Source organism: Daphnia pulex, chromosome 10 (genome assembly GCF_021134715.1).
Source record: "Daphnia pulex isolate KAP4 chromosome 10, ASM2113471v1".
In the NCBI taxonomy this organism is placed as follows: Eukaryota; Metazoa; Arthropoda; class Branchiopoda; order Diplostraca; family Daphniidae; genus Daphnia; species Daphnia pulex.
The window spans coordinates 4,496,677-4,511,080 of NC_060026.1; the positions used below are offsets into that span (position 1 = coordinate 4,496,677).

General features: G+C 38.1%; 2 protein-coding genes across 2 annotated transcripts; both read right to left on the minus strand.

Moving 5' to 3' along the window:
• Nucleotides 1-5,239: 5,239 nt before the first annotated feature.
• On the minus strand, nucleotides 5,240-6,254 carry LOC124204228 (protein PXR1-like). The gene is made up of 2 exons (XM_046601274.1): nucleotides 6,186-6,254; nucleotides 5,240-6,112 (listed from the first exon to the last, which is right to left on the minus strand). Exon 2 carries the CDS (start codon nucleotides 6,015-6,017, stop codon nucleotides 5,481-5,483), a length of 537 nt encoding a protein of 178 aa, XP_046457230.1. The 5' UTR covers nucleotides 6,018-6,112; nucleotides 6,186-6,254; the 3' UTR covers nucleotides 5,240-5,480.
• A 2,304-nt stretch (nucleotides 6,255-8,558) lies between these two features.
• On the minus strand, nucleotides 8,559-9,450 carry LOC124204060 (F-box-like/WD repeat-containing protein TBL1XR1). Its single transcript, XM_046601068.1, has 3 exons — nucleotides 9,228-9,450; nucleotides 8,998-9,154; nucleotides 8,559-8,925 (listed from the first exon to the last, which is right to left on the minus strand). The coding sequence occupies exons 2-3, from the start codon at nucleotides 9,134-9,136 to the stop codon at nucleotides 8,588-8,590; spliced, it is 477 nt and encodes a 158-aa protein (XP_046457024.1). The 5' UTR covers nucleotides 9,137-9,154; nucleotides 9,228-9,450; the 3' UTR covers nucleotides 8,559-8,587.
• Nucleotides 9,451-14,404: the final 4,954 nt, after the last annotated feature.

A 14,404-nucleotide genomic window follows, 5' to 3' on the forward strand; every position in this document is an offset into this window, starting at 1 on the left:
TCATGGAATTTTTCAAATGGTTATTTACAATTTTGTTTTTTTCTCTTTGACGCTTTATCATTCTGGTTCTCGCTCACAAGTTAACATAGCTACCAGTTTTCTTAATTTACAAAGATTCACTCGTTTGAGAAAACCTTTTTGACATTTATACTAAATATATAGAAGACGAATATCCATCTTTTTACGTTGTCAATGTCATCCTTGTATTCTTGTTTTAAACGAATTGGTTCTTCTGTTTATTGAAATCATCAATAAATCCATTACTGCTGGGTGAAAAGTTATTAAAGCTTATTCTGAGTTGTTAAAACTTGCACCTTTCATGGATCAATCAAATTGAAGAACATTATCAATTGAACTTGATCACTGTCTACTTGGTGTTTCACAATTTTGCCAACCTTTCTCTTTTTACGTGACCTAACAGCGATGATTCGTCTCCGAAAAGTGAGTAAAGAAAAAACGGGAACGGTAATATGTTAAAAACTGCTATTTATATAGCAGAGGTGATAGGGTCCGATTCACTGATTCCCTTGACTGATCATCTAATTGATTTGTGTGTTGAAATTAATTATTCGTAATCGTTTTTAGGTTTCTCTGCTATGGATTTATGCCCAGATCAATCGGATTAATTTGTTGTTTTCTGATCTATGTACCACATAATTTAATGCAGCACGGGTGTGCTTCCTTCCTTGGTGCGCTGATCTTCTAGCCGCTTCTACTTTTTTTTTTACTTTTTTTCATTTCATCCCTTCCAAATATTGAAATGTTTTGAAAAATTTATGTAACCAAATCGAAAGTTTTGTTTAATTTTTTGAATTACAAGTTAAAATAGTTCATCAACATCTTCCTGAAAATTTCTTTTAACATTTACACAACACCTTTGCAATTTTGCATGAGGTTATGCATGTCATTCCATTTTTATGACAGGTACATTTGTTGCTGTCACAGGATCGATTAAAATCACCATTAATCATTTTAATTGGCTCCTTAAGAGCTTGTGGTACATCAGTCATTTAAGGAAAAAATAATCCGTCATTTAGTGACCATCCCCAATCAGTTTTACATTGGTCACTCCTTACCAAATTTCTTCCTATATGTAAAAAAGACGACAAAACATAACTCATCTGTGGTAATAATTTACTTATTTAATCTTGGCAATAGACGTCATATGTTTTAAGTCATATGGTTGTCTAAAAGATGTTAAGTTCTTTTAGTAAGTCTACTATGAAACTTCACAGATCTTTTTCTTGGAGGAAGCTCTTCTGGTTTAATGGACGACGTAACATTAGCATTGCTTACTTTCTTCTTGAAAATTGTGCATCGAAGATTGTCAATGTCATCACTAGGTAAGCCACCATATACAATGCACATAGCGCTTTCTCCTGCTCCGTCAACTTCTTCAATTGAACAATTAGGCAAGTAGAAAATGTAGACAAACTGATTTGAAAGTGAATACTATTTTTTAGAGTTTCAGTTCAATAGCATCCTTTACCAAAGGCCTCGATGTAGTGTCACAACCAAGGAAGGCATGGTTAAACAAAGGTGAATTACACAAGTTGTTTCCTAAGATTTTCTTCACTTTAGTTACATTCCACATTTCCCCCCTTTTGGGGCTTTAGGTTCGGTACATTTCTTCATTTATTTCATTGCAGTAGTGAAGTATTTATAGTAAGATGAGTACATCGGTGTCCTTCCCTATAATAATAATGGTAGTTGTTGTTACTGCGCATTCTTGTACGGTACTATTTTTAGGTCAGCATCGGACTCTGCATGAATAGCAGTTACTCCTTTCTCATTTAGTCATTTACCTAGTTCAAATATGATTCTTTGTTTGTTTCTGCAATTCAAACTAAATTCTTCTTTAGTATTAATTAGGTTCATGTAATTTGAAAACACAATTTTTGGTTCAACACTTTTTGTTCACTTGCATGCGTTATGTCTTTTAAAGATTGAATATCGTAGCCATCAAACACTACTTTTGATCCCTTTTCCACAGTGAGTTATAACGTATTTACATATATTCGTTATAATTTTCGAATATTTTTCGTTTTTAAGCCAAGATAATCTGTGCAGAAGGCCAGAAGCTAGCCACCATAAATCAAAATGATAAATTCTTAATTTTCTGTCTTCGTGTGTCTTTCTCCAGTTCCCGGATCATACTTTGCTCGAGTTGCCTTTTCCTAAGCAAGTTCCAAATTGTTAGAGGTCCTTGAGCTTTAATGTTTATTGAAAAATAAAAGGGGAAAGGAGCTGGTTAGCCTAGAAGCTTGAATTTCTGGGTTTTTTTCACTAATTTTAAGGTGAATACCACGCAAATCCAGAAAAACAAAACCCATATTAGTTATGAAAAGCTTTTATTATATAAACTTAGATTTATTAATCTAAATCTTTATAACTCATTGGAATAGCAGGATCGATGTTCATAACTTTTGCTAATAATAATGAATTTAGATTTAATGAGATTCATTGTTGATACAGCTTATTTATAACATCCCCTCTCTACTATGCGTCATGCACCAAGGAAGTTATTGTTGATACAGGTCATTTGTAACATTCCTCTCTGCTTGGCGTCATGCACCAAGAAACTCCAAAGTTGTAATGGAATCTTTGCATCGGTTCTTGTTGTATGGAATTCGAAATGCCGTGAATTTGCTAGTTTAAATCTTAAGTTAGTGTAAGTTCCCTTGAGTTCAAGTTTATTCTAAGTTTAGTCTAAAACAGCGTTCGGAATTCCACCCCTGCAGACTACTCTATCGGCAAGACAGGTGAGTTATAGTGAAACCTAATTTCACTATTTGGATGTTCAGCTTTCTTCCATCTTCAACACCTCCCCTCAAGCTGAAGATCCTCTGACATCAATAATTCCCATCTTATCACGCTGCTTCTGGAATCGGTTAGTCTCGAGGGGTTTTGTCAAGATATCTGCAAGTTGGTACTCTGTTCCAACGTACTGTAAGTCTATTCCATTGTGAGTTGTGTCTGTTCCTGTGAGTTGTTCCCTAATGATGTGGTATTTGATTTGTATATGCTTTGTTCTTTGATGAAACTCCGTGTTTGGGCTAGGCGGATTGCACTCTGATTATCACAGAGTAGAGTAATTGGTAGTGTTTGGTCCTATCCAATCTCCTTTAGCAGTTGGTCAATCCACATGGCTTCTTTCGATGTCTCACACTCTGCTACATATTCCCCTTCCATGGTCGATAAGGAAGTGCATTTCTGTTTTCGGCTGGCCCACGCCACAGGTCCTCCATGGTAGATGAATATATATCCAGTTGTCGACTTCCTGGTTTCTTGGTCTCTTGTGAAGTCGGCATCACTGTAGCCTTTCACTACCAGGTGGTTGCTACTTTTGAAGTAAAGCCCATGGTACGGCGTTCCCGCAAGATAAGCAAAAAAGTTGTTATGGCAATTTAATGCCCGTTGCCTAAGTTCTGGCAGAACTACGATACCTGACCCTCTGCAAACGCTATATCTGGGTGAGTACTCATGGCTAGATAAAAGAGGGACCCAAAAGCTTCCTGATACGGGATCTTCTCCATGTCTCCTTTTTCCCTCTCAGTTTTTGGCGACATTTCGGTACTTGGGTGCGTCTGCGGGTCTGCGGATACTGATTTTGGATGGCAGTTCTCCATTCTGAATTTCTTCAGTAGTGCCAGAGTGAACAGCGGTTGTGCTGCTTTGAATTCTTTCTTCTTCCTGTTTCGGATAGTTTCGACTGCAAGAAACCGTTCTGCATCCATGGTGCGGGTCTGAGATTGCTCTTCCAGGTGTTTGATGATTTGCCTGAGGCTTCCTTCTTGGTTACTGCAAATTATTAGGCCATCATCAACTAAAAAGGGCAGGATCGTGAACTCCTCCCATTGATGATGGTAGTAAATGCAGGGATCTGAATCGCTCCTGACGAAATCAAACTTGATCAACAAATCGTTAAATCTGTTATTCCAGGCCCGAGGGTCTTTTTCAGGCCATATAAACTCTTAATTAGTTTGCATACTTCCATCTCAGGGCCAGGCACCAAAAAATCCTTCCGGCTATTATATGAAAATCCCCTCATCCAGTTTCTCATACAGGAACGCGAGTTTAACATCCAGCAGAACAGTTTCCATATCCAGGGAGGCTATAAGACCAAAAACAGTTTCTTAGGGTGGAGTGTTTTAGAACAGGGGCGAAAGTTTCTTCATAGTCGACGCCATATTCTTGTGTAAACCCTTTGGCCACCAATCTGGCTTTAAAGCGTGGTGGCGTGCCCTTTTAGCCTAGTTTTTTATTAAAAACCCATTTATGTTGGATGATTACACGTCCTTCTGGGATTGGGGTTAGTTCCCACGTCTTGTTTTCCAATATTGATAATAATTCTTCTTTTATGGCCGTCTCCCAGTTTTTGGCGTCTTCAGACATCATCGTTTCTTGGTAGCTTTTTGGCACTTTTTGGGAAGCAGTTATCTCCTTTCAACTTTCGCCAGCTAAGCCTTCTAGTGGATCACCACCTTTGGGATATCTCTTTATCAAATCCAAAAGACGGGTCTTCAATATTAGCATCTCCGTCAGTCTCTTGGCTTGGTCCTGGGTCATCTCATCTATTTCAATTTGTTCATCTTGTTGTGTCGTTTCCTCCATTCCCGAGCTTGTAGTTTGTTTCTCTTGGTTACTGCAAATTATTAGGCCATCATCAACAAAAAAGGACAGGATCGTTAACTCCTCCCATTGATGATGGTAGTAAACGCAGGGATCTGCATCGCTCCTGACGAGACAAAACTTGATCAACAAATCGTTGAATCTGTTATTCCAGGCCCGTGGGGCCTTTTTCAGGCCAAATTGTTCCTGCAAATTGGCGCTGATGTTACGTCGTATTCTTGCTGACAGCTTTAGGCGCTTTGCCGCCATATTTCTTGACAAGCCCTTCGGCCTCTTCACGGTGCAGGGATTCCAAAACGCTTTTAACGACAATGGTCAATCCCGTCTGACATCCCGGAGCTCCCTGTAAAGTAGAAGATACAAAAGAAAGATATATAAGGACGTTGTCGTCATCTTTCTTTCATATATGGCCCAGACATATTAACAATACACAATTTTCAATCTCGTGTACGCGCATGTGTGTGTGTGTGGGGGGGTGGGGGAACTTACCTCCGGAACGGGTTTATTGCCGGGATTTTTCGCTCCGCCGTCTCTGCTAGAAGCAAGGAATTTCCGTAATTCTCGGCCTTTTCTTTTCGCTTTTCTAAGGCATCGAAGGCCGGCGAGTCGATTACATCTGGGTCGTCGTCGTCATCATCTTGGCTCGACTTCTTTTTGGGAGTTTCTTTGACAATTTTTGTCTCCGCCTTCATCTTTTTGTTTGACTTGGGGGTTGAAGAGGTTTTATTTGAATTAGAATACATTTCTTTCAGCTGGGATTTGATTCTTTGGTTTTTCTCTTCACTGGGTTTGGCATTCTTAGTGGGAGTGCTCTTATTGGGAGTGACGGATGAATCAGCAGCCTTTCTCTACTTGTCAGATTCCCTCTTTACTTCCACCCGGGCTGACTCTTTTGAAGATGTTTTCTCATTTTTAGATGGAGGGCTAGACTTTAATTTCTTTTCCTTGGCAGGAGATTTGATTTTCTCTTTCTTGGTTGGAGAATCAGGTTTGCCCTTTTTACTTGTTGACTTTTCAACCACTTTTGACTTTTTCGTCACTGGGGCTTCAGCCAACTGCTGCAGTGTGGCTTCAAAATCTTCATCACTGTGATCTTCAATGAATGTTCTTTTCCTTTTCTCTGGTATTTCCTTGCTCCTCTGGATGGGCTTGTTGCCGAATACTGAGCCAATGTCAACAGGTTGAAGTGGAATTTCAGGTGTTTCGGCATTTTTCTTGAGTTTGGAGGCTGAAACAACAGTCTCCTTCTTTGGTATATCTTCCACTTTTGTTTTCTTTAAGAACGCAGGTTTCATGATAGACCCTTCCGAGTCTGAATCTGTGGAGTCAACAAGAACCATGGCTTTCTTCTTTCGTTTCCCTGCATCCTCGTCTTTCAAATCCATGCTGAACCCGGTGATTTCGACGATTTCGGGGCGATCGACGTGAAAAAATTTCGAATGTCTCCCTTAACTGCAGCAGTTTTGGGACTTTTGGGAGGCTGTCACGTGACAAAAACCAACAAACATAGTAAATACGTGCTCAAAACCAAAATTTTAACCAATAATAAATACCATGATGACCAAATAACCTTTCCAATGATTCAACAATCAACGATCGTAATACTTAAAGACATAAACTCAACGTTTTCGAGTTTTTCTTAATTTAAGAGAAGAAGAGACGACGATTGCTTTCAAAAGGCATGGACTACTTAAGCTAGAGGACGGGACCCTCGTCCTATCCCGCCGTGTTATAGCTTGTCGGGTGAATTTTTAATCATATTTTTTTAAGAAGGGTCAATCGATAGAGATTTAAAAAGCTATTCTAAGTCTCTAAAGCTCCTTTCTTGTGAAGATATTTAAAAAAAAAGATATTTGCGCTTAAATTTTGAGGGGAACGGGAGAGGTGCTCGTTGGTTGTCTCCACCTAGCGCTAAGAATTCTAAACTATGGTTTTTAGAAACAAACAGAATCCAGAGAATCACCAGAGAATCACAGATAGCAGACGCACCTAATCAAACCAAACCAAAGCAAAACCAGAGAATCATAGAGTGGTAAACCAACAATCACCGCTAGGCGGCGACAACTAACGAGCACCTCCGTCAATTTCTAATTAGAATATCATCGAAATTAAATATTTGCCGCATAGGGATAATTTAATAAACTATAGCTCATTTCTAAAGCTCTATTGATTTCAGCAACAAAAAAAATGGTAGCCGACATAGGAATTGACGAAGTGACCCGTCCTCTAGCTTAAGTAGTCCATGCAAAAGGGTGGTTGGCGTATATTCAATTTTACATGGCAACTGCGCATATGAACATGGCAACGTTGTTGACCGTGTTTTTGGCGCGAAATATTTTTAGCGCGAAAAACTGCAGAAATTGATTCTAATCAACTGTTTCGTGTTTCCGCAATCTGCTGTTCTATCAGAATCACTCGTAAGTTCAATTTTAAATCTTTCAAGTTAATGTTTATCTAAATTTTGAACATGTTAGATAATGGCACTTGTTCCCTTAACAACAACGATTGACAAAATAGAAGAAGCTATTTTTCAAGACGTAATGAAGCCCATTACCAGTGCCCTGTTGAAAGAGGATCCTGACGTTCACTGGACAGCTTACGGGACTTTTTTCTTCTGCCTCGTGTGGATGGGATACAAATGTGTGCCCAGAATCTTCTATTTCTGCATGGAAAAGGCCACTGAGTGGAACAACAAGAAAAAGAAAAAGGAACCACTGCCTGGAAAAAGTGAATTGGAAGCGGCAGATCAGGTGGACAGCCAGACACAGTTAGCTGATCAGATTGCAACGTAAGTTTTTCATTACAGTCATTCAACAATATGTGTTTTTAACATTTTCCTGTTTTATATAGCAAGATCCTTCAATCTTTGAACCAAAAGTTGGATGTGCTAGCTGCATCCCGGGGAACAAACAGCAAACAAGATTGAAAATTCACTTTTGTTACATTCAGTGAGTGGTTTCCAATTTGCCAATAAAAAAATTTCCACTCTCTTGTTTTATTTCTTCTTTTTTATTGGTTCAAGCAGCTTCATTGCTGGCGTACAGCTAACAAAGTAACAATAGACAACATTTCGTTATAATGGACAGCAGTTTACAACCAGTTTACATCTTTGTTGCTCGGAACTTCAGTTCCACCCTTCTGAATGCAATGCCTAAGAACAAGTTGAGTTGGTGAAGACGAGTTGTCATTCATGTTCCAAATTCTGGCAGTACTATCGCCAGAGCCAGAAGCCAATAAATCAGTTGTTGGGTTCCAAGCGCAGATGAAAATTTCATATTCATGTCATTCATATTTTTGGCGCGAAAAACTGCAGAAATTGATTCTAATCAACTGTTTCGTGTTTCCACAATCTGCTCTATCAGAATCACTCGTAAGTTCAATTTTAAATCTTTCAAGTTAATGTTTATCTAAATTTTGAAAATTTTAGACTATGGCACCGATTCCCTTAACCACAACGATTGACGAAATTGAGGAAGCTATTTTTCATGGTGTAATGAAGCCCATTACCAGTGCGTTGTTGAAAGAGGATCTTGACGTTCACTGGACAGCATATGGGACTTTTTACTTCTGCCTCATTTGGATGGGGTACAAATTTGGGCCCCCAATTATCTATTTCTGCATGAGAAAGGCAAATGAGTGGCACAAGAAGAAGAAACCAGAGCATGGACAAAGTGTTTTGGAAACGGCAGATCAGGTGGACAGCCAAAGCCAGTTAGCTGATCAGATTGCAACGTAAGTTTTTCATTACAGTATTTCAACAATATGTGTTTTTAACATTTCCCTTTTTTTATAGCAAAATCCTGCAATCTTTGGACCAGAAATTGGATGCTCTAATTGCATCCAAAGGGAAAAAGGAGTAAAATCAAGATTGAACATTCGTTTTGTATTACAATCAGTGGTTTACTATAAATAAAAAAAATTTCCACTCTTGTTTCTTTTCTTCTCTTTATTGGTTTTAAGCAGCTTCATTGCTGACGTACAGATAACAATAGACAACATTTCGGCAAAATGGACAGCAGTTTATTACAAGCAAGTAGTTTACATCTTTGTTGCTCGGAACTTCAGTTCCACCCTTCTGAATGCAATGCCTAAGAACAAGTTGAGTTGGTGAAGACGAGTTGTCATTCATGTTCCAAATTCTGGCAGTACTATCGCCAGAGCCAGAAGCCAATATTTCAGTTGTTGGGTTCCAAGCGCAGATGAAAATTTCAGATTCATGGCCACGAAGTACAGTTGATTTGCTGGCAGGTATCTCTACTCCTGTTTCCTCTTCCCGGCATTCATTGGGGTTGGCTAATAAGAAACAGTTGAAGGGAAAATAAGTAAGCAGTTCAGGGGATCAAAGAAAAGTATTGACTATCTTACGATATGAATGCATGGGTTCATCTCCATTGGAATTTGGTGGTTCTGTCTTTACCACTTGTGGTTTCTGATTGTTCTGCATTTGCTGTTGACTACTTGCAACATCAGGCATCACAGCATCAATGAGTGATAAGCTTTCCATGGGTTGTTCCGAACCATCCTGAAAAACAAAAACATGAAAGAGTAAAAATTTGGTGGTAGATAAATTTCACCATATTTAAATTGTCACACACATCTCCAACACTGATCTCAGCTTCTGTGAAATGGAAACCAATCTGGATGATGGAGAGAAGGGCTGCTGTTTGTACCAAAGCTCCATTGATCTTGGATTGTGAAATATGTGACTCTATGCCGAAGGTGTAAGCAGAATGCTAAAAACCTATTTGAAAGGCGATCAGCAGCGATCATGACGCCATCAGGGTAGACCAATCATGACGCTACCTATTCACACAAGTGATTGTAACCACAGACTAAGAGGGGAAAGACCACGATCGTCCCTATAGATGTTATTCCAATGAAAAGTAGTAGTAGTAGCGCACCACAGCGGCCGATAGCAGAACTAAGATTGTTATTACGCTTTACCACCTATATATTCAAGATCCTTTGTTCTCGATTATAATTGGCTGTGATTTCGTTGTTTCTCGATCATTATCATCGACTTTTGAATTTTCTCGTCTGGCTTCTGTTTCCCATATAAAAGAATAACTGCACGAAGACACAATACTCACGGAACAGAGAAAAAAATATTGACCACAGTTACTTCATCCATGGGGAATAATGAATCGTAATTAGCCTCATTTACTGACCCACTTTCGTAGGTAGCTTCTTCTCTGAAGACAATATCACGGCTGTGAAAATATTTTCGTGTGAATGGGTTCCACATGCGAAAAGGTTTAGAGTTTTCACAATATCCAAATAATAGGCATTCCACAGCTTTTGAGTCCAATTTACGTCTTGTCTCGTCCAGTATATGGACAAACTCGGGCGATCCAAATCTTCTGAAGTATGATACATCTGGTCTTGATCCAGTCCAGAGATTGAATGGAGTCACATCGTTGGTACTGGAGATTTTTTTGTTTTGGATGTGTGTTGAGCACATTACTGTTTCTCCCCATAGTTCTAGTGGGACCTTCTTTCCGTACAGCATACTCCTGGCTGCTTCCATTAGTATCCGGTTTGTCCTTTTTGCGACCCCATTTTGTTGGGGAGGGGCGCTCTTCTTTCATGACTTATTCCTTCTTTGTTCAGCCACTTTTGTATTTCACTATTTAGATACTCCCCTCCGTTGTCTGATATGATGTATTTGACGTCTTTATGAATTTGCTTCTTTACTTTTGCGACGAAGTTTGAAGGGCAGTAGACTACTGGCAGAAGTCATCTCATACTTCTTCTTTAATAGATTTTGTGTGCAATTGTTAGTTGTAAATCAACTGTTGGAGCAAATACGGGCATGCGATGACAGAGAAAAAGACGAGCGTAAAATAGGCTAATGAATACAGCCATTTGATGTACTTTTTGGCGCCCTTGTAATGTTAAATCGAATCCCTGTTAGCAAATTTAGATTGCAAGAATGAAGTGTATATGTCCTCTCCGGTAGGAAGGATATCATTACTTCCTTAGTCCTTACGCGGGACATCCAATTGTCGCACCCAAGAACATCCCAACCTAGAAAACTGTGGACATCCGAATGCGACATACCCTAGACGTCCTAATAAGACAACCATGGTACGTCACTTTTGGATGGGACGAATACTAGGCTTTAAACAAAATAATGCCATTCTAAATGCCTATTGACCATTTAAAAAAATGCTCAACAATAAATAAAACATAATTTATTTTTTTTTATTCACGCAACAATATGTCACTTTGTGGGGCGCATATAATATAGTTAAAAACAACATTTCTTAATTAAGGAATACCAACGGTGATGGAAGTAGAGATACACACAATAGTTCCTTGTACAGTTCACGTTAATAAAAATGATCGCTATGATTTAATGGGAAGGAGGCTTCCAAAAGAACTGTCACACGCCACAAACTCGTATTATTTTCATTAAGAAAAAGTTTTTGTTGTCGTTTTTATTTTTAATTGACTACCCATACACGGCAGACTGGTTTAATACCGTTATGAAGAAGGTTCACAGAGTATACGAATCAGACACTTGACTACGATTTTACACTTGCTGACGAATTCAAAGTATACCAAATGTCCCATTTTAATTACATAATAATAATACAGTACGTGCTGTGTAAGCTGAAAACTAACTCAAATTTGCGTTGATTTTCGCAGCTTTCTCTGAAAATTTTAGCAACATGATTTGCATATTAAGTAAAAACTAGCAAGTGCGTATGTGCAGAAAATTTTCAAGCACAACCATTACCTCTCAACATTTTCGCACATCACCATGACGGCGCAGGTTTGGATTCTAAATAACAACTCGTCTAACCGACGTACGCACATTAACTTAGATGTGGATAATTTGACCAAGCTGGCTTTCTTGTGAAATTAAGTTTGAGAGTGTTTCCTTTGGTTTTCTCCTCATTTAGCATTCCTCACGAGCTTCTTTTTGGTCAGTTAGAGTCAGTAGAGTCCAAAAACCACACGTGTTTAAGAGCTTTTCTTCTCTCTTAAACGATTTCAAACACTTTCGGAATGACCATAAGTTTTTCAAATTGGTAAGCATTTTTCATGTCTGTTTTACACACCAATTTATTCCTAATTCAATTTTATCTTGGATTTCCACGTTGCACCACATTATGAAATGGAAATAGGGAAATTCTTGAGTAAAAATTAAAGCTTGGCAAAATAAGTAAAGAATTTTGAACAAGACTACTTGAGACATAAATGCTCTGCAACTGCTGCAAAAGTATTTAAGCAGCCCATTACAATTAGGGAAAAGCTGGGTACCTGTCTACTATTGTTCATTTCCCCTTGGTTAAGGGTCAGTTCTCCAATTTTACTCATTTGTATTGAGTAGTCTACAATTAAGAAAGTTAATTCCATTTAATCCATTTCCCGAAAGTTAATTCCATCAATCTCTTTCAGTGTCCTACATATACATTACATATCCCAGCCCATTCTAGACTAGAATGTTGTTAGAACAGGAGGAACTTAACAGAAAGATAATCGTTTCTTTAGATCCAGTATAAGTTAATGATAGCGTACGAAACACGTTTATTACCTAGAAACTTGAGGATGAACAGGAAAAATTTTTAAAGAATATAATATATATATAACCACAATGTCAAAATTGGACATTAGAGTGATGTAACATATAGTTGACTTAGTAATTTGATACCTGTGTTATCAAATTTACGTCTAAAGTCGTACATCAAATGTGGTATAAAAAGAAACATGAAATTGATATGATCAAAACAAATAACGACACTTTGTTGTCACCCTTTAGGGTTTGTTTGTGAATGGGTGAGCTTTTCAGTTGTCTCTGAATCTCTTCAGGGCTACCAGAACTAAAATTGATGTAATCTTTACAACGGAAACAAAATAATCATTTTTTCCGTGTTTAAAAACGAAAGAAAACCCCCAAAATACCTTATAAATGATACCCTAAATCGTTGACTACTGCTAGATGGAACGACCCTTGCAATAAGTAAGACCTGTCGTGATGCTGTTGTCGTTGTTGCTCATGCTGGTGACGCGACGTTTTCTTATGTCTACGGAGAGGTGCTTCATGTGAGTAACTTTACGCAGGATTTCACCAAAGATAAGCTTAATGAGGCCTTAGAGACAAATGAGTTTTTCCGGCGTGTGAACAAAATGAGGAATTCCTCCTTCGTTCACTTTGAAAACAGTGTCAATGCCATGCAGGCAATAGAGGCGCTCGACGGATGCATGATCTATGGGGCGAATATCCAAGTCTTGCTTTAAAAACTGGACTCGATTCAACTGACTGAAGCGGCGGAGGTTTGACGTTAATATTTCATGTTAAAGGTTTTGTTGAGGTTTTGACGACAATAGGTGCAGCTGCACAAAGTGTGAAGTTTAGTTTCTCTAAATTAGTTTTTTGAACTTTTATCTACAGAGAGTTTTGAACTCTATTGAACTCCATCAAATTGGCTTAAGTACAAAACTATTGTTTAATTATATTTTTTTAGAATGTCATGGCCACAGTAAGCAATTGCCAAACTGGATGTGACAAAAAATTCTATATTTTGCTCAAACCAAACTACCACAGTGATTGGACATAAAGAAATTTAAGTTATGAAAATACGCCCTCCTAACGCAAATAATTCGTGTGATATTAGAAAGGTAAAAACAGGCGAAAGTCGACCGTACCAGAGGTACGTAATCCAAATACCCTTATGAACGAAGTAAAAACAAACAGTAGGTTGGGCTTTCAATTTTCCTTTTACTTCCATGAATATCTTTAAAAGAATATTAATTTATTTCCCTGATTAATTTATTTTCCTATATATAACAAATCGTAACTGATTTCAAAATTAATAAATATTTTTTAGACATGTTTGAATTAAAGAATAATATGATATTATGTAGTTGTGAGTAATATCATTTTTTTATTGTGGGAAGCAGCCTTAATCATCATTTCTCTTCCCAAGGGCGAGCACAGAAAAAGAACTTAAAAAAGTGTCTACTGATTTCGGTCGATTAGATTTACGTTTCCATGGTTACCACTTTTTGCTCTGCTAAGCCAGAGGCCTGGCCTCTACCATAAGATTCTTTAATTAAATCTGGCACACAGCGTTAGTTCTCTGAACAAACGTAACCTTAGACTGTCGTCCACTATGTTCACTGTTTCATGGCCTACGTAATGGTTAAGGCCTGTAAACTTGAAGGAAGTCCTATGACGGCGAAAGGATCGCAGAATTTCCTATCCTTTCCCAGAGCAAGAACTAATCAGACGAAAAATTAAGGGTTCAACTTCGCCATCTGGCGTTCGATATTGCTATCTTGTTAGATTGGGAAGGAGGAATAGATGATGGCGGCTGAGCCGAGAAACGTTTGAAGTCTTCAGCAATGTGTTTATTACTTAAAATTTACGAATTGAATATACTATTGTGTGTTCAAATTTTTAGTTTTGTTTTATCATCGCCATGATCTGGCTCTACATTCGTTGTTGGATAGGTTCTTGCTCTTGTTTTCAAACTTATTTATTGCAACTTTTCCTTGCTACTTGTAAGACAACAATGGTATTTCCCCCCAAAAAAATTACAAGTGATATTACTCACAATTGCATATTCTCATATGGGTCTTTAATTCAACCACGTCTAAAAAATACACTTTCCAGTTTACTTTTAAAGTTTTAAATGTAAGCATGTTGTTAAATTTTTTTGTAAGCGTTCAAAGCTCGTCGGAACCCAGTTGGCGTGGGAAGAAACCATCTACCACCATTATAAACAAATATTGATATCTACGGATTATTTAAGTGTGACCA

Excerpts from the sequence above, each read along its gene's own strand:
- LOC124204228 (XM_046601274.1), bottom strand. The coding sequence starts at position 6,017 with ATGGATTTGAAAGACGAGGATGCAGGGAAACGAAAGAAGAAAGCCATG.
- LOC124204060 (XM_046601068.1), bottom strand. The coding sequence starts at position 9,136 with ATGGAAAGCTTATCACTCATTGATGCTGTGATGCCTGATGTTGCAAGT. Across the intron at positions 8,926-8,997 it reads TGAACCCATGCATTCATATC|CCAACCCCAATGAATGCCGG; the intron begins GTAAGATAGTCA and ends GTTTCTTATTAG.